Below are 18,772 nucleotides of genomic sequence, written 5' to 3'. Positions count from 1 at the left end.
AGAAGCTCGCACTGTGGGCGGGGCTGATGAGAGTCATTAAGGAGGAGGGTGAGAAAGAGAGTATGTGTCCTTTGTCTGCTAGTGTAGGTGCAAGACCCTGACTCAGGTCCTTCCTACCGCAGCTGTGGGGCTGCAGAGTCCCTGGGACTCCTTGGTGCTCCCTGAAGGAGGAGGGTAGTCAGTGTGCGTGTGAACTGCAGTTGGATACTGAAGAGGGAGATGCCCTCTTAGCTTGATTAGATGGGCCCTCAGAAGATGGAGGGTGGCTGGGGGACAAAAGGTGACCAGGCTGGGGGGCGGATGTCATGGCCAGGACAAAAGGTTGCTTTTCAGAGCGGCCATAGAGGGGCCACAGCCCATGGGCTCCTGCTGGGGTTGGGGAATCTGAGAGGCCTCACTGTTAGGAGGTGTGGCACCTACTCCCCACTGCGGTAGGAGGGGTAAGCCTGACCCCCAGACCCTCTGCAAAGCCTTCAGATGGCCGCCTCCCCCACCCCTGGCCACAGAGGGTCCCCGAGGGCCCTCGGAGCTGGACCTCGCTGTGTAGGAGAGAGGCAGTGATGCTCCGCTGGAAAAGCGAAGTCCCAGGGGCTCCCAGCGTGGCGCAAAGATTGCTGTGTTGCCCGCCCTCCGGAGGGGAAAGTCCTCAGAAAAGGGCAGGGAACCCGTCCCCATCCCCATCCCCATCACTGATTGCTTAGTCGATGCTGTTGCCACGGTAACCAGCCTGGGAGTCCCGTTGCTAAGGAGGCAGCTCAGCAGGCCCTGCGTCCCCATGACAACTGCCCCCTGCGGCCCAGGCAGCGGTGGGTCCTCGGGGATGTGCAGGGGGAGGGCATGGCAGGATGCAGGCCTGGCCTCTGGGTCTATGGGGAGGACTTTGTGGACAGACAGCAACTGGGGGGTGGGAGGGATTAGCTGCGGACCCCGCCAAACCGCAAGGGGTAGATCCAGGAGACTCACCCCCACCGACCCTACGCTGGATCCACCCCAGGCCCACACAGGGCCTTGTCCCTCCACTGGGGCCTGAAGCAACACCAGTCACTATCTTCTCTGTTCCCTGACTTCAAAAGGTCAGCAGTCTGCTTAGTAAGCACCTACTGTGTGCTAGGCACTTGGTGCTTTCGTGTTCTCTTATTCCATCCTCACAACCCTAAGGGGGTAAGAATTAGCCTCAATTACAGTGAGCCAAAGGGCACCGACTCAAACCTTGTCCCTCTCATTGGTGGTATGTACCAAGGGCTGGGTGGTAGGAGCAGTCTGTCTGTGCAGGCAAGAAAAGGTGCATAGTCTGTAGAGAATTTAAAAACAAGAATAAAAATGACTAAAAGTGGTTTGCTTCCTCTTATCTTTCACCATCACCAGCTACCAGCGATTCTGAACAGTCAGTGATAAAATACTCCTCCCCACCATGGCAGACAGCCAGCCCCCCCAGAAATGCCACCAAACCCCCTGCTTTGACTCCAGCGAAAACCTGCCATGCTTAACAGTTGCCAGCACCGGGGGAAGGTCTGAAGGCATCCTCTCTGCCCTAGTAGGGCTAAACCAGATTGGGATTTTTAAAAGAACATTTAAAAGTTTAATAAAATCCCTCCCTTGACTCCATGTCTCTTCCCAGCTGCCGCTCCCATCTTCTCAGCCAAACTTCTTGAGATTTGTCTGGACTCCCCACCCTCACTTCCCTTCCTCTGAGTCACATCTTCTTCCACTGCAATCTGGCTCCCACCTCTTCTACACAGAACAACTGGGTCCTCCATGGCCCTCACTGTGAAATCCAGGGCGGATTCCTCGGCTTTGTCCTGCTGCCCTCCCAGCAGTGTGCGGCCTGCTGACCAGCCCTCCCCAGCTTTCAGGACCTGCTCTCCTCTCGCTGCTCTGCCTTTCTGTTCAGCCTCAGCCTCAGAAGTAAGGGTTCTTTCTCCTGAGGCTCAGGGCTTCTGGGCCCCTGGCTGTGACCCCCATCTTCTCACTCCACATGTGCTTCCTGGAAGCCTCACCTGTGCCCATGGCTTCCCCAGATTTCCCCCTCAGTTCAGGCCCCCACATCCCCTGAGCTTCAGCCTGGGGGTCTGCTGCTGCTGCCCCCAAGCGGTTCCTCACCCTTTTCTGGTCAACCATGGTCCTTTTACTCTTTCTTGAGTTTGCAGCTCCCAGTGCATTACGGAGTGAGTCCTCTCCAACCCGGCCCTCCCCCTGCTGATTTTGCATTCTCAGTCTTCTCTTGAGGGTGGAATATTTCATACACACAGAAGAAGATACAGATAAACACGATAAATACTTAATATCAAAAATGTGATAAACAGCCATGCACCAATCACTTGGTTTAAAAAATAGAACATAAGGCATACCTTTGAAGGCATCTGCTGGTCCCCATCTGAATCCCTCTCTCGCTCTCCAAGAGAAACCACTCAGCTGAACTTTAATTTTAGCACCCTGTTACTTCTCATGATACTTTTTACTACAGAAATAAAATGTCTCCAAACAACGTGTTCAGTTGTGTACCAAGGTGGAAGGGTGGGGATTGGAAGTAGTTGTCTTTGTGGGGAGGAGAGTTTTGTCCACAGTATTGCTCAGAATTGCTGATGCACGGGGATGAGCAGCAGCAGATTGAGTTAGTCCGTTTTATTATTGTTTTAAATTTCTTTACAAATAAGGTACCTTTTCATTGCACCAGGGTGGGCCATACCTCTTCCACTTTCATATACCACTGAATGTATTGTAAATTTTCGAACTTTATGTAAGTGGCATCCTGCTGTATGTATTCTTTAGTAATCTGCTTTTTTTTCATTCAGTCCTGTAATTTTGAGAGCTTGTTGATGCATGGAGCATAGTGTACTCATCTTTACTGCTGTATAGCATTCCGGTATCTGAATACGCCACCACTGACATACGTGTTCTTCGGGAGACAGATATTTCAGTCATTTCCAGTTCTCACTATTCCAGACACTGTTGCTACAGACGTTCTTGTTTGTGGCTCCTGGTACAGATGTGTCAGAGCATGTAAGCTCCGCATCTAGGAGTGGAAGAACTAAGTCATAGGGTGACTTAATCTTCACTTAACAAGATAATGCGAAGCCGTTTTAACTAGTTCTAACAATTTACACTCCCACCTGCAGGGCATGAGAGTTACTCTTAATCCACATTCTTGCCAATGATTACAATCATCAGACTTTATTTTTCCCAGTCTAGTGATATCTAATTGTGTTTTAATGTGCAAATCCCTAATTACTAGTAAGGCTGAATTTTTCTTGCATATTCATTTGCCATTTATGTTTCCTCTTCTGAGCAATATTTTTTCATGTATTTTGCCTGATTTCCTGTTTTTGTCTTTTTGTTGATTCATAAGAGTTTTACACACATACATCTATTTGTTCATTGTATGTGTTGTAAATATCTTCTTCCAGTGTATGGCTTATATTTTCTTTCTTTTTTTTGGTGTTCTTTGATGAATAGAAGTTTTACATTTTAATGAGATCAAGATTAGTGATTTTTTTTTCAAAGTCTAGTACTTCCTTAGTGCCTTTTTTGCTGGTTTAAGAAACCTATCTTCCTCTGTTGTTATAAAGATATTCTTCTATATTAATTTTTAAACCTGTGAAGCGTTGCTTTTCACATTTACATAACCTACTTGACCTAGACTTTGGGTATGATGTCAGGACATGGTTCAATTTCATTTTTGCCCCATATGGACAACCAATTGTTCCTACCAATTTACAATGTTACTTATATATCACATCTGGGTCTATGTCAAAGCTCTCTATTCAGTACCATTAGCTTGTCTATCCTTGTTCAAACTGTCTTAGTTACTGTGGCTTTATAAAGCGTGTAGATCTTAGTAGAGCCACCTTCTTCTTCTTAAGGCATATCTTGGCTACTCTAGTCTCTTTGTGCTACCATATACTTTGTACAATCAGTTTGTTAAGATGCATGAAGAACTCAGTGGACTTCTGCTTTGAAATTACATGAACGTTATTATTAAAATTTGTATTCCTATGGATGAATGGGGTACAACTCTCCCCACATTTGGGTCTTCTTTAATGTTTCTTTCGTATTAGGGCAATTAGCACTAGTGACCCCAACAGAAAAAGCCCAAAATTTCAACGGTTTAACACAATGAAGATTTATTCCAGCTCAGGTAAATTCCCCTGCAGGCCAGGCAACCACTATCCTTACTGATACCAACTTGATCCTGTGGTCTCCAAGACCACGTGGAAGAAGAAGAGAGAACTGGAAGAAATGACGGATTCTGAACTACTTCTCTCCGGCCGTGACACACCTCACTTCCTCTCATGCTCGGTCATCGCCTGGCCACAACGTAACTGCAAAGGAGGCTGCTCTATGTGGGGGGAGCACATGGAATATTTGCTGGGCATTAACTGTCTCTGCCAAATCTTTCACATGGCTTTATAGTTTTCTTCATGAAGGTTTGTGCATTTTGTTAGATTTATTCCTAGTACCTTTTATTTTTGTTGCTATTGCTAATGTATCTATTTATATTTAACAAAAGTCACCACTTTTCAGTGTACAGGTCATTGGGTTTTGACAAATTTACTCAGTCCTTAGAACCACTTCAACAGTTAAGATAATGAACATTTCCGTCACTCCTCCAAATTCTCTCCCGTCCCTTTGCAGTCAGTCTCCTACTCCTGACTCCTGGCAATCTGCTTTCTGTCACTAAAGTTTTGCCTTTTTTAGAATTTCATATAAATGGAATCATAAAGTATGTCATCTCTTGTGTCTGATTTCTTTCATTCAGTCTAAAGCCTTTAAGGCCTGTCCATGTGGTTGTGTGTATTGTGGAGCAACCTTCCCTGGCACAAATACGCCAGGATTTGTTTATTCCTTTACCCACTGGTGAACAGTTGGGTTGTTTCCAGTTGGGCTATTAAGAATAAAGCTCCTATGAACATGCATGTTCAAGTCTTCACGTGTACATGGATTTTCATTTTTCCCTAGTGGCACTGTTGGGTCATTTGGTAAGTATACGTTTAAACTTTGTAAGACACCACCAGATTACCTTCCAGCGCTGGAATACTGCTTTGCACTCCCACCAGCAACTGCATGAGAGTTCCAGTTACTGCAGATCTTTGCAATACTTGATCTTGTCTTTTATTTTTACCATTCAAGATGGTGTGTTATGTTAACTCCTGGTTTTAATTTCCATTTCCATAATGACTAAAGATGCTGAGCAGCTTTTTTGAGTGTTTGTTTGCTATCTATATGTGTTCTTTGGTAAAGTGACTGTTCAAATCTTTACCCATTTGTTTTCACTGGGGCATTTGTTTCTTATTATCAAATTATAAATAATATATTCAGGATACAAGTCCTTTATAAGATATATGTTTTGCAGATATTTTCTCCCAGTTTATGGCTTGCCTTTTCATTTTCTTAACCATGTGTTTCAAAGAGTAAATATTTTTAATTTTGATGATGTTCATCTTATCAAACTTTTCTTTTATAATTAGTGTCTTTCGACAAGTGAATTAAAAGGGTACACTAAAAAATATTTACTTAACACAAAAGAACGCAGTAACAAATTAACAGAGGGACAAAAAATAAATACCTATAGAAAACAAATAACAAATTAACATAAAATGTAAACAGATTAAGCACTCAAAAGGCAGAAATTGGCAGGATGGAATTAAAAAACGATATAAGTTTGAGATATAGCTCTCTCTCAAAATGATATTACATAGTTTTAATATATAAATACATAATTATAAATATATTAACATTAGTCATTAATATATTAATAAGAGAATTCTATTTGTTGATATATTAATATATATTATATATTTTATATGTATTATATATATAATCCAGTTATGTACTGTTTATAACAGACACACTTGATATTCAAAGACACAATAGGTTGAAAGAATGTGATAAGATATATCATATAAACATCAGCCAGAAGACAGCTGGAGTGGCTATACTAATATCAGACAAAGTAGACTTTAAGACAAAATTGTTGCTAAAGACAAAGGCTATTTTAAGATGATAAAAGGATCAATCTGTCAAGAAGAATTAACAATTATAAACATATACACACCTAACAGCAGAGCCCCAAAATTCATGAAGCAAACCTGACAAAATGGAAGGGAGAAATAAATAGTTCAGCAGTAATAGCTGTAGACTTCAATACCCCATTTTCAATAATGGATAGAAGAACTGGATAGAAGACCAGCAAGGAAATAGAAAATCTGAACAACAATATAAACTAACAGGCATCTAGAACTCTCCACCTAATGACAGCAAAACTCATACTCTTCTCAAGTGCACATGAAATATTTTCCAGGGTAGACTATGTGTTAAGCTACAAAACAAGCCTCAGTAAATTTAAAAGGATTGAAATCATACAACATGTGTTCTCTGACCATCATACAATGGTGTTAGAAACCAACAACAGAGGGAAATTTGGAAAATTCACAAATATATGGAAATTAACACACTTCTACAGAGCAAGTGGGTCAAAGAAGAAAGCACAAAAAATATTAGAAAGTAAATTCAGATGAATAGAAACAAAAACACAACATACCAGAACTTAGGGGGTGCAGCAAAAGCAGTGCTCAGAGAGAAATTTATAGCGGGAAGCTCCTATATTTAAAAAAAGACCTTAAATCAATAACCTAAACATTCACCTTAAGAAACTAGGAAAAGAAGAGCAAACTAAGCAAAGCAAGCAGAAGGAAGGACTTCATAAAGATTAAAGCAGAAATAAATGAAATAGGTAATAGAAAGACAACACAGAAAATCAGCAAAATCAAAAGTTGGTTCTTTGAAAAGATGAACAAAATTGACAAATTTTGACAATTTGACCATTGACCCTCTTGGAGACAGTAAGGCAACTGAGTACATTTCCAAAAATGATGTAATAGAAATATGTACTCTCTTTGCAAAACACACATGCTTTTGTATAAGGTGGATGGACACAGTATTAAAGTGCTGTCAAAACTCTTAGCTAGAAGAACATTCTTCCCCCTGGTAATTATGACTCTGGGATAGAATTGCTGTTACCGAACCAAAATTTGGGTCCGCTCACCCACAGCATGCAGTAAAGCCAATCTACAGGCACTAGGTTGTGGTGAAGGAAAGTGTAGCACTTATTGTAAGGTGCTGTACAAGGAGTCCGGGACAGTTAGTGTTCAAAAAGCCCGAACTCCCTGATGACTTTCAGCAAAGCATTTAGCATCCCAGCGTATGTGATCAGCTCATGTACAATCCTCTAACTGGTTGATCGTGAGGTAACAAGGTGGTGTCACAGGGGTTAACATCAGTCCTTAGGTGCTAGTAGGTCTGGGGTCTACCATGCTCCTGGTCATCAAATAGTTAATTTCTTCCATTTGGTGGGAGTTTTAGCATCTGTGAAACAACTCAGGAAATGTGCATCAGATACTGTCATCTAGGTACTTCAGAGAGGAGTTAAAGTAGAGGATATGGGGTAAGGGTCTGCCCCATAGGGAAGGCCCCATAGGGTCCCGCTCGGTTACACTGCCATTTTGAAACTTCCCAAGTAACCAATTTTTTGACTTCTGTGAACAAACTTGAAATTGCAGTTTCTCTGATCTGACAGTCCATAAAAAAGATCTGAATAAGTGTTTCAAGGAAAGTTTTCCTTGAATATTTATGCAAATATTGCAATGTTACCTCATTTGGGGGACATCAAATTAACTCTGTTAATTCTTTTTTTTTTATAAATTTATTTATTTATTTATTTATTGTCTGCATTGGGTCTTCGTTGCTGGGTGCAGGCTTTCTCTAGTTGCAGCAAGCGGGGGCTACTCTTCGTTGTGGTACGTGGGCTTCTCATTGTGGTGGCTTCTCGTTGCAGGGCATGGGCTCTAGGCACGTGGGCTTCAGTAGTTGTGGCTCGCAGGCTCTAGAGCGCAGGCTCAGTAGTTGTGGTGCATGGCTTAGTTGCTCTGCAACATGTGGGATCTTCCTGGACCAGGGCTCGAACCCGTGCCCCTGCATTGGCAGGTGGATTCTTAACCGCTGCGCCACCAGGGAAGTCCAACTCTGTTAATTCTTTATCGAAGAAAATAAACTTGCTACTTGCACACACACACACACACACACACACACACACAAAGAGAGAGCTTGACTGCCAAAAACCAAAGGACAGAGATAGAGAAGACTCAAAGTACCAGCAGGAATGAAAGATGGAATATCACTATTAACCTTTAAGAAGCGAAAAGGGACATAAGGGAACTCTATAAACAATAGTACACCAACAAATCAGATAACCTAGATAAAATGGACAAATTCTTAGAAACACACGAACTGCCAAAACTGAATCAAGGAGAAACAGAGAATCTGAACAGACCTATAACAGGTGGAGAGATTCAATTCAGAATAAACTTCCCATAAAGAAAAGCCCAGGACCAGATGGCCTCATTGGTGAATTCCATCAAATGTTTAGAACCACAAACACCAATCCTTCACAAACTCTCCCAAAACGTAGAAAAGGAGGGAAAACTTTCCTTACTCGATGAAGCCAGTATTACACGGATACCAAAACCAGCTAAAAAAGTACAAAAGAAGAAGACTACAGACCGATATCCCTTATGAATATAGGCACAAAAATCTTCAACAAATTCTCAAGGGAGGTGAGGAGTTCTACATATTTTTAAAATACAGCAGTGCCAGTCAGGTTTCCTTGGTTTCGTTTCCTGACAGGTGGATTTCTCCTGGGCCACCCTCTCACAAGTTTCCCTTCCAGGTCCCAGGGCTCCTCTCCCTGCTTCCAGATTCCTGGTATTAGGCTTTTCCCCAGGGAAGCACTAGCTTCCCTTTTTGTTTGCCACTTGGGTTGTTTCTTGTCCTCTGTTGGGGAAATCCCTTACTTTCTTTTGAGCAAATAATTTACAAGTCGTTCTGTTGTAATTTAGCCAGTATCTGAATCTTTCCTGCTTTTCAGATCTAGTTGCAAGCAGTGCTGGAAGAAACTCTGTTTCCTTTCTCTAGTGAATTCCCCACCATTCTCACAGGTACTTACTCTGTGACTGGCAGAGGCTGCAGTCATGGTTGGAAGTTCCTTCCTCACTTTGCCAGATCACTTGGTCAGGTCTCCTAGCACTTTCCATGCTGGATGGTAGTTTCTGTCTGTTGAATGTCTGTGTCCTCCTCTAGACTGCGAACACATCAATAGAGACGGTCATACTCATTCCGCATCCTCAGCGCCTGGCATGCAGTCAGCCTTCGGGAACCTTTGTGAAACCATGAATGATTTCCAGCTTCTAGGGTGAGGAACTGGCCCTAGAAGCTGACTGGCCCGTAATATTCCTTGTTTCACACCACCCACCCACCCACATGGAGATCCCTTTGGCTTTAGTTCCAGCCAGGTTCCCTCCTGTGTGTTGGTCTAGAATGTTCATCAGCTGGTTCTCTTGCCATTTCCTAGGCAACTTTGTCTATGGGAGGCTGATCCATCATTCTGCCTTCGAGAATAGATCCAGCTCTTCCTGTCCGCTTACAGAAAGCTGCCCAGAATTCTCAGCTGGGGTTTGAGTTTATGGAAAAAACTCATCTTATACTGGACTGACCCCCACCTGTGGCACCTGGCCAACCAAATGCAGCTCGACCGGGCCCAGCATTACCCTTGCGGTGTCCCAGGGATTTGGGGGAGCACAGCAGCAGCTCTGTGCATCCTCCATATCCTGGGGCCCCGGCACTTAATCCAGTGACACGAGGCCTAGCACAGTCCTGGAAGCCCCAGCGCCATGCAGGATGGCTGGGATCTGTTCTCAAGGTATCTGATGCCCGTGTGAAGTGGGTTAGCTTCCTACCTCTGCACTGGCCTCCTCCTCCCTCCAGATAGAAAGCCTCATTAATTCCTAGACTCAGCTCAGCCTTACCTCTGCTGCAAAACCTTTCCGAGTACATGCTCTCAGGAAGGATTAGGATTTTGTCAAATTCCCCCAGCACTGGGCCACAGTGACTGCAAGTCCATCTTCCTCACCTGTCAAGTTCGTTGAGTCAACACCTCTAATGTGCTAGGTACTGGGATGGAGAATACAAAAACAAGCATGATTGCTTTCCTTAAGGAGTTCACAGTGTATTAGAAGAGACAGAGGACAGGAACAGGAACCATCAGGTTCAGCGGACTGAACGGTTAGGCTGGGTGTTTAAAGATAAATAGAAATTTACAAGGCAGAGAAAGCCAGTACTGCGGGTAGGGGGTAGGGAGACAATTTGAGGCAAAGGGAATAGTACAGAGGTCAGACTGCATGGCTTACTCTGTAAGTGCAAATTGGTCTGTACTGCTAGGGCCAAATTTGGATCAAAGGGCAGATTAAGTGGCAAATAAAAGCCAAGAGGTAGACAGGGCCACATTGGATTCTATTTTGCAGGGCAGGTGACAGGGGAGCCATGGCACGATGTTGAGCAGGGGAGAGAGGCCAGATTTGAGTTAGAAAAATCAAATCAGGCCGCGCCGAACCGCAGCCATGGAGCATGCACCTCCCGATCCCGAGCGGCTTCTGCAGCCTGAGCCCCTAGAGCTGGGCCACCCCGACACTGGGCTGGAGTCTGTGGTCAGTGAGGAAGCAGAGGGGGCCCGGGACGAGGGCCCCCGGGGACGGCACAATGACAGAAAATAATTTTTGGTTGAAGAAGCTAGAAATTAATGTTTCAGAAGCAGAAAAGCAAACTGGAAGAAATGCCATGAACTTGCAAGAAACATATACTGCTTACCTCATTGAAACAAGGTCAGTTGAACATATTGATGGTCAGGGTGTCCTAACAGACTCACTATGGAGGCGGCAGAGTGAATTTGAGTTGTTGAGAAACTACCTTTTAGTTTACTATCCACATATTGTTGTGCCACCTTTACCAGAAGAAAGAGCAGAATTTGTTTGGCATAAACTCTCTGCTGACAACACGGACTAGGATTTCATGGAAAGACGACGAATTGGTTTAGAAAACTTCTTCTTGAGAGTTGCTTCATATCCCGTCCTCTGTAGAGACAAAATCTTCTATTTGTTTTTAACACAGGTAGGTAACTGGGAGGAGACTGTGAATGAAACAGGATTTCAGCTGAAGGCAGACTGCAGGTTAAAAGCGCTTAATGCAACATTCGGAGTGAAAAACCCAGGCAAGAGATTTACCGAACTAAAACACTACAGTGATGAACTACACTCTGTCATCGCACATCTTCTTCGAGTCAGAGCGAGAGTAGCAGATCGACTGTACGGTGTATATAAAGTACATGAAAATTATGGGCGAGTTTTCAGTGAGTGGAGAGCCATAGAAAAAAGAAATGGGTGATGGACTGCAGAGTACTGATCATCATAGGGATGTGTATGCATCTTCTACTGACGATATTTTGGAAGATGAAGAACATTATGCAGATCAGTTAAAGGAGTATCTTTTTTATGCAGAAGCCATGCATAAAATGCGGGCTGTGTGCAGGAAACATGAACTTACGCAGTATGACTCGGAGATGGCTGCTCAGGACTTAGCATCCAAGAAGCAGCAGTGTGTGGAACTGGCAACTGGGACCCTGAGAACATTTTCTTTGAAGGGAATGACTACCCAGCTCTTTGGTCATGAAACTCCAGAGCAGAGAGACGCCAGAATAAAGGTGCTAGAAGAACAAATAAATGAAGGAGAACAACAACTTAACTCTAAAAATCTGGAAGGCAGAGAATTTGTCAGAAATGCTTGGGCTGATATTGAACGCTTCAAAGAACAAAAGAACCGTGATTTAAAGGAGGCCCTCATAAGCTATGCAGTCATGCAGATCAGTATGTGCAAAAAGGGAATTCAAGTTTGGACCAATGCTAAGGAATGCTTTAGCAAGATGTAATCCTGTGAAATGAGTTTCTCTTCAGTCAAAGTGCCCCAAAACAGAAACACAAGTAAATAAAAAAATTTAAGTTCCTACCAGTATACACAAAAAATATATAATAATTGAGTAAATTCAGCTTTAATTTGATTGTTGTGTTAATACAGCACAAAAGGATGTATTTGAATGAAGATTAAATATTACAATTTGAGGTTTTGGGGACTGGTGCTGATTCTGAAACATTAATTAGATAAAATATACCAAAAAATTGTCAGGCTTCTGAACCAATGACTGAATATCAAGATGTTAGGTAATTTTTAGATGTTCATTTTACTGCCCACTGTTTCAGATCTGCTTATGTAGGGAGTCTTTTCCTAAGGTTGAATTCTTATCTTTATTTGGTTAAGACCCACTAATCTGTTATAGGGTGGTTAATTTTTCTTGCCTTATAGTTGAGCTGTTTGGTTTGACAAAGCTCAGCAGAAACTTAGTGTGACATCTAAGAATTTCTCCCACATTCTTTAATGCCCCCAAACATTGCATACACTAGAAAATGCCTTCAATGTGTGTTTTACCAGAATTTTGATACTGGTCAAAAATTTTACACTGCCAACAAAGAAGACTCAACTTCTCAGATATATAGTGAAATGCATTGTTGTGATCTAGGAATTGGTATATAGCAAGTTTTAATTGAGTATGTTACATACAAGCATTAAATTCTCAGATAATTCTTAACCTCCGTGATGAGCCTAAATTTACTCTGCCTGGCTCTCTACACATGGCATTTCAGGGTACAAGGTGTAGCATTTCAATGTATAAGATATACGTAGTGAACATACGTGTTAGTATCTTCGTTACTAACATCCTTTTTTATTGCTTGGCTGTAATTTTTGCAAAGATAAATTATATTGCTTTTGTGTGTTTGTGGTATATGTTCAGAAGCTAAGCCATCCTTGGTATTTTGCTAGCTTTGCAGAACCCTAACTGTGTACTCATTATTACTAATTATGTAAAGACAGATTTCCAGTACTGTTCAGCGTTTGACATTTTTACATGTTTAAAATGTTGCTGAAGTTTTGTGCTGTTTGCCAAACTCATACAATAAATAAATGAAGTACTGTGTTATTTAAAAAAAAAAAAGAAAGAAAAATCAAATCGTGTGGAGGCTGGATTGCCAGTGAGGCTGAGGTGGGGGGATGAGTCGATGAGGAGTCTGTCCAATAGATGACCAACAGGAGCCAGTCTGGAGACACTTGAGAGACAGAGCTGCAGGGTTTGCTGAGCCATGTACTGTGGTGTTGAGGGAAGAGTTTAGAATGGCTCCCAGAATTCTCCTTGGCGAGACCAGCTCCACAAAGGTAGAGCCACTGATGAGGGTCAGGCACCTGTATGCACACCTGTGATGGAGTGATGGGGCTTTGCTGCAGGACACTGAGGTGGAGGGTGTGGAAATGTAAGATGACTGCAACCCAGACACCAGCTGAGGTCAGTCTGCCTATTTAAACCTGGATAAGGCGGATTGGGATTCTCATACCTTGATGTGGGAAAGGTCTTGTGCCCTCCTGTGCCCCGATTTCTGTGAACTCTCAGGTTTAAACTCTTTTGGTCACTTCTGGCTCTGAGCCAATCCCATTTTTGGTCACCCTCAATCACCATGCCAGACTTGTGGTCTATCCATCACCATGTCGACCCAGATGCCCCTTTCTTTGAAGGGAGAAAGCCAGTAATTTGTGCAAGGCCTTGTGCACATGGCAGACGTTATACAAGAGTTGGGGAGTTGGATGGGTTTACGTCATGGAGATGCAAAGAGCAAACCGCACTAAATTACCTCTCACATCTTCTCATTTCAAAACATTCTTTGGGGCACCTTAAGGGCAGCCACTTCCCACTGCGGGCATCCTCCCACCTGCCCCTCATTCTCTCATCTTCTTGTTGATACACCCGCTGCCTCCCCACCCCCAATTATTTCAGGAAATTCCAAATTCTTCTCACTATAGCACAGCAAGAGCTCCCTCTCACCCCTTCTGAGCTTAGCTCTAGGCCCATGTTTTCATTTCACAAACCAGTCAAATCCATAGTTGAGTAAAAGAGCATCTTGAGATGAACATCATCCACTGGGCTCAGAGGGTAATTATAGTCACCGATAACATTTTTTCAACATTACATACTTTTAAAAGATTATGGAAAATGTAAAGTACTATTTCCTTGAATTACTCTCTCCCACCTCGTCCCCTCTCCCCCTCCCTGGTGAACTCTCTCCTTTGGTAGCTGGAGACCCAAGGTGAAGAGTCAGGCACCTCCTGTCTGACGCCCCTTGTCTATGGGTAGGGCTGGCCCTGCTTTTCTGTCCCCTGCCCCCTGCCCCCTCGCCATCAGTTTGATGGCTGGTTCAGTGCTGTTCTCCAGTCTCTCCTGATGACACCACACTCCTGGCAGGAAGGTGTCTAAATTCGGGAGGGGCTGATAGACTGGGGAAAGAGGGCATTTCTTTGTTCATAGTGTTTGTCTTAGAACCAACTGGAGGACATCCTTGCACCCAGTTCATCATTGTGGTATCAGCCTCATTTCTTATAACTGTGCCAGGCAGCCAGGTCTTTGTTATCTTTCAAGTTCACCCCAGGACACCAAAGGGCCATGGCTGCTGGAATGGGAGGGTCCTGGCACCAGTAACACTAGGGGCCTACAAGGATCCCTCTAAGGGAGCGGGAGGGGGTGTGTGTATGCGGAAAGCCTTCCCACACACTCCAGGCCATGAGTCCTCCAGCCTGTCTATCCATCCTTCTGGGAGACAAGTATCTGCTATTGTCAGAATCTGCCCTTGGCATCAGGCCTTCAGAGAGGAGTGAGAAATTGTGTCCCCACTGAGTCCACAGCCCAGTGGAAAAAGACTCAAAACAGATAAATCACTGTAAAATGTGCCAAGAGCTCCATCTAGGGATGCAGAGGAGGGTCCCCACCGGTTCTCTGGCTGTTAGAACACGGGGGTAGTGGTGTTCCGGATGCAAAGACTGAAAGGCGTGTCCCAGGTTGCCTTCCTCTGCTAGACACCGGGTGCACAAGGAGACAGCGTCTGGCCTGGGGCTGCGGCAGACTGGCACAGGCTCTGGCACTGGGAGCTGACTCCACCCTGAGGCCGATGGGGCACGGCTAATGGGAATGATGGGATTTGGGTTTCATAAAGTACACTCGGCCGCAGAGCAGATGAAGTCCTGGGGCTGAGGGAGCAGTTGGTAAGGAGGCTGGGCTCTGTATCCAGCCCTCACACTACTCCGCATTCACGGAGGGCAGGCCTATGGCTGCTGTGCTCCGCACTCACTATTCTGAGCCCAGACTCTCATACGCTGTGAGAGATCTTACAGAGTGTTATGGACCGAACGTTTGTGTCTCTCCAAATTCACATGTCGAAATCCTAATCCCCAGTATGATGGTATTTGAAGGTGATTATTAGGCTATGAGGAGCCTAATAATGGGATTAGTGCCCTGGTAAAAGAGACCCCAGAAAGCTCTCTCACCCATCTGCCACATGAGACACACAGTGAGAAGACAGCATCTATGAACCAGGAGGTTGGTCCTCACCTGACACCACATCTGCCCTTTCCTTGATTTTGGACTTCCAAGCCTCCAGAACTGTAAGAAAATAAGAGTTTGCTATTTAAGCCCCCTAGTCTATGGTATTTTTGTCACAGCAGCCCAAGCTGAGACACAGTGAACGCAGTCAGAAGTTGAAACAGCCTGGGAAAGGTGGGGCTCCTTGCAGACACCCGCTCTAGGCATCACACACCTGTGCGAGGTGGGGGCGGGGAGGCCCGGGCCTAGCGTGGGTCCCAGGCTGTGCGCCAACAGGACGAGCTGCTGCGCAGGACGCTGCCACAGCAGGGACGTGGCCTGCACACCATTCAGGAACGGCTGCGCTTTTCTGCCTGGGGTGGGGGGGTGGGGGCACCTGGCTCTTTCTGACAGGTGTCATCTTTGATCCTTCGGGCTCTCAGTCCCTGCAGGGGAGCAATGGTCATGGGGGTGGGGACAGGGGCAGGGCTCGTCTTTGGGGCTGGAGGACACCCAGATCACCGCCTGGCTCACCCGCTACACCGCCCTGGGCGCCCCTCCGAACTCCTGCCTTTACAGTGACGAGGGCAATGGTGAAGTCCACTTGAGGATGGGAAATGGGACCCCGAAGTTCTGTTTTCCTAGGGAAAAAGGAAAATAACACTTTGTCCAGACCAGAGTTTGATTGGATTAAAAAAAGTGTATTGGATTTCCAATACTAAATAAAAACATGAAATTGTTTTTCAAAAAGCCATAGAGTTTACAGCATCAACTACAGAAAAGGCCAAACAAGTGTGTACAGAAACTAGTCCCCAGCAGCCCTCCAGGTCCCTTTCCAGCAGGTGACAAGGCAACAGACACATTTGCTCCAAATCCTCCTGAAGGAAGCTGCTGGTCTGCAGCTCTACTAGGACATTACAAGACACACAATGGTTTAATTTCAAAAATCACAGGAAAATGTAAGAAAATGTATTAAACTGTGAAAAGGTGCAATACAGAATAACTTTCCTTTTTCTTAATTTAAAAAAATCCCCCAACTTTGAACAGTTATTTAAAAATAGGCCCCTCCCCCCACCCCAGTTCTGTGGCAGTATCCAGGTGCCAAGGCCCTGAGGTAACCGAAGTATCAGGGTTCATGGGAGGGGATGCCCCGAATACCGAGCATGTTTCTTTGGGCAAAAGGTAAGACAGTTTCTGGGGAATCTAGCCCTCCTGGTGTCCAGAGTGCTCTTTTCAGGATCAGTTTAAGTGCACTGGGTTTCCAGAATCCGGCCTGGCACTATCCTCTGTGACCAGCTAGCAGGGCAACAGGAGTTCCAGCATTGCACTTTTCATTGCCCCCAGTTAAGAAATAAGAGTTCATCTTCTAGAAAAGCAAATGTGTGATAAGACCTAAATAGGGGAAATAACCAAGGTACAAAGGCAAGTGGGGCGCCTGTGTGGCCAGGGCAGAGCACAGGCCCCGGGGCAGGCGGGTCCGAGCGCCCACTGGTGTTCTCAGCAGCTGACCTCTTCTTGGCTACAGAACCAAAGCTCGATCTGCCTTCTGCACTGCCTTCCACACTCTCTTCTGGGGATTTGTTGGGGAGTAGGGGAAGATGCCTGAGGGTCAGTCCTGTATTTTTTCTTAATAGATTCTTAATATTAAACCAAAAAAAAAACCTCAGCTCCTTACATTTTTAAGAAAAAGTACACAAGAACCTCCTGCAAAGGCAAAGGCTTCTTGTGTGGCCAGCCTCTCAGCACACCTCAGAGACCTCCTGCTGCCCTGTTCAAATCAGGGGCTTAGCTGAGCTGCTGGGATGGTGTGCGGGAGTTGGGGAGGCCGCTGTCCCCGTCCCCTGCTACGTACAGAACAATGTTCAGAAAGAAGTGGGGAGCCCCACTGGTGCTGCACCCCCTGCCTGCTTCATTCTTGCTAACGCCTTCCCCACGGGGCTCTGAGGCATGGAAGTGAGAGCTGGACTGGCTGAGGACAGGAACTAGGGAGAAGCAAGGAGTCCTACATGGGAACAAAGCTCCCTCCTTAACCTCCGACTTCCCCAAAGGGAACACACGGTAACAGCAGGAAAGGGTCTCTATCCTCTTCTCCGATTTCCCAGGAACTCGGCCAGGCTCGTGCCCTGTCCTGCATCACTCCTGCAATACAGCGCCTGACTCCTCAGCGTGGACATTCTTATCAGGATATGACCAAGACACCAGGGCGGCTACATCCTCGAACCCACCTATTGCACAGAAGAAATTTTTAACTAGATCCAAATGAAACTCCAGTTGCAACTTAGTGACAATAGAGATGGACATGCCAGGACAATGAAGAAGATGCTTCCATTCTCTGCAGGCTTCTGGAAGAAAGTACAATGACTGAAACATTCACAGGACCTCAGCAGCCCCTCAATTTCCAGTTCCCAACCCCCCCAGCACCCCCCACCCCAATACTGCAACTGCACAGAAAGCAACAAACAAGTCTTTTCAATGTTACATTTCATTCAGATAGATCTGTAATCTCACAGTGATGAGAGGAGAAAGTCAGGCCTTTAATAATTATAATAAAAAAAATAAAAAAGCTTACAAACAGCAATGCAACATTTCCTCCCCCCCCCTCAAAGTGATGGATTAACAGCTGGTAGAGGATGCAATGACTCAGAATCAAAAATAAAAACAAAAACACAAAACAAGCCAACCCCTGGAACAACCCACACTGTCAATGACTTTCCATACATAATTCAAACAAGTAGTCAAATGTCAACCACTTGTGGAGAACACCACAGACTTCCTTGGTTGTTGATAGTGTTTTTCTTTTGAAGGTAAAATAAAATAGGACACAAATAAAATTGTACATAAATGCCAACGTCTACACTCCATAAAGGCGATGCCGTCGCAGCATGAAGACACAGCCTGACCACAAAGTGAAACAGAGGTTGCACTTCTTGCCTCTTCCCTGGACACAAAATTTTGGCCCATGGTGCCCAGTCCTGCAGGGTATTGGCAGGCAAAGGGAAGCTGCCTTGACATGGCATCTTCCAGGCCGACCAGGAGAAGGCAGGCGGCCAGGCCTGGAGCTGGCCCCACGCGGGGGTGCTGGCTGGGCGGCCTGCTCACTCTGTGTTTTCAAGTGCTGTCCTCTCGTGCTCTGTACAACTCCTTGTTTTCAAGGCTAAGTCCCAAGACTTCTAGACTCAGGTCCGGAGTCACGTCCCGGTCAAGGTCGTCATGCTGTCGTGATGGCATTCAGGTCCTTCATCAGTCCTTCCAGGTGGGCCATCTCTTTGGTCAGCTCATCTGGTTCATAGCTCTACAGAAAAGAGAACACTGTTACCAGGCACAGTCCAAGCGGCCGTCCAGAAGGAGGGCCCACAGAGAGACATCAAAGCGTCAAGTGGTCAGTGACAAAACTGCCTGAGAGACTGGACCACCCAAGCCCCTGCTGGCCCGGCAGCA

The 18,772-nt window shown here is 45.2% G+C and overlaps 1 protein-coding gene and 1 pseudogene across 11 annotated transcripts in view; one reads left to right on the top strand and one right to left on the bottom strand.

Moving 5' to 3' along the window:
• The first annotated feature begins 1,195 nt into the window (after window positions 1-1,195).
• Window positions 1,196-14,272, top strand: LOC309655596 (sorting nexin-4 pseudogene; annotated as a pseudogene). Its single transcript has one exon. The product of its transcript is annotated as a sorting nexin-4 pseudogene (transcript).
• Window positions 14,273-16,014: 1,742 nt separating this feature from the next.
• Window positions 16,015-18,772, bottom strand: part of NEO1 (neogenin 1) — a 247,610-nt gene continuing 244,852 nt past the window's right edge. For all 10 annotated transcript variants that reach the window (XM_082443646.1, XM_082443653.1, XM_082443652.1 and 7 more), the window contains one exon: window positions 16,015-18,626. In XM_082443646.1, the coding sequence (XP_082299772.1) occupies window positions 18,543-18,626 (84 nt within the window). In that variant the 3' untranslated portion in view covers window positions 16,015-18,542. The remainder of the gene's footprint in view (window positions 18,627-18,772) is intronic.

Source organism: Balaenoptera physalus (genome assembly GCF_965194825.1).
Source record: "Balaenoptera physalus genome assembly, chromosome: 2".
In the NCBI taxonomy this organism is placed as follows: Eukaryota; Metazoa; Chordata; class Mammalia; order Artiodactyla; family Balaenopteridae; genus Balaenoptera; species Balaenoptera physalus.
The sequence above is the reverse complement of the archived record's forward strand: the minus strand, read 5'-3'. Positions and strand labels throughout refer to the sequence as shown.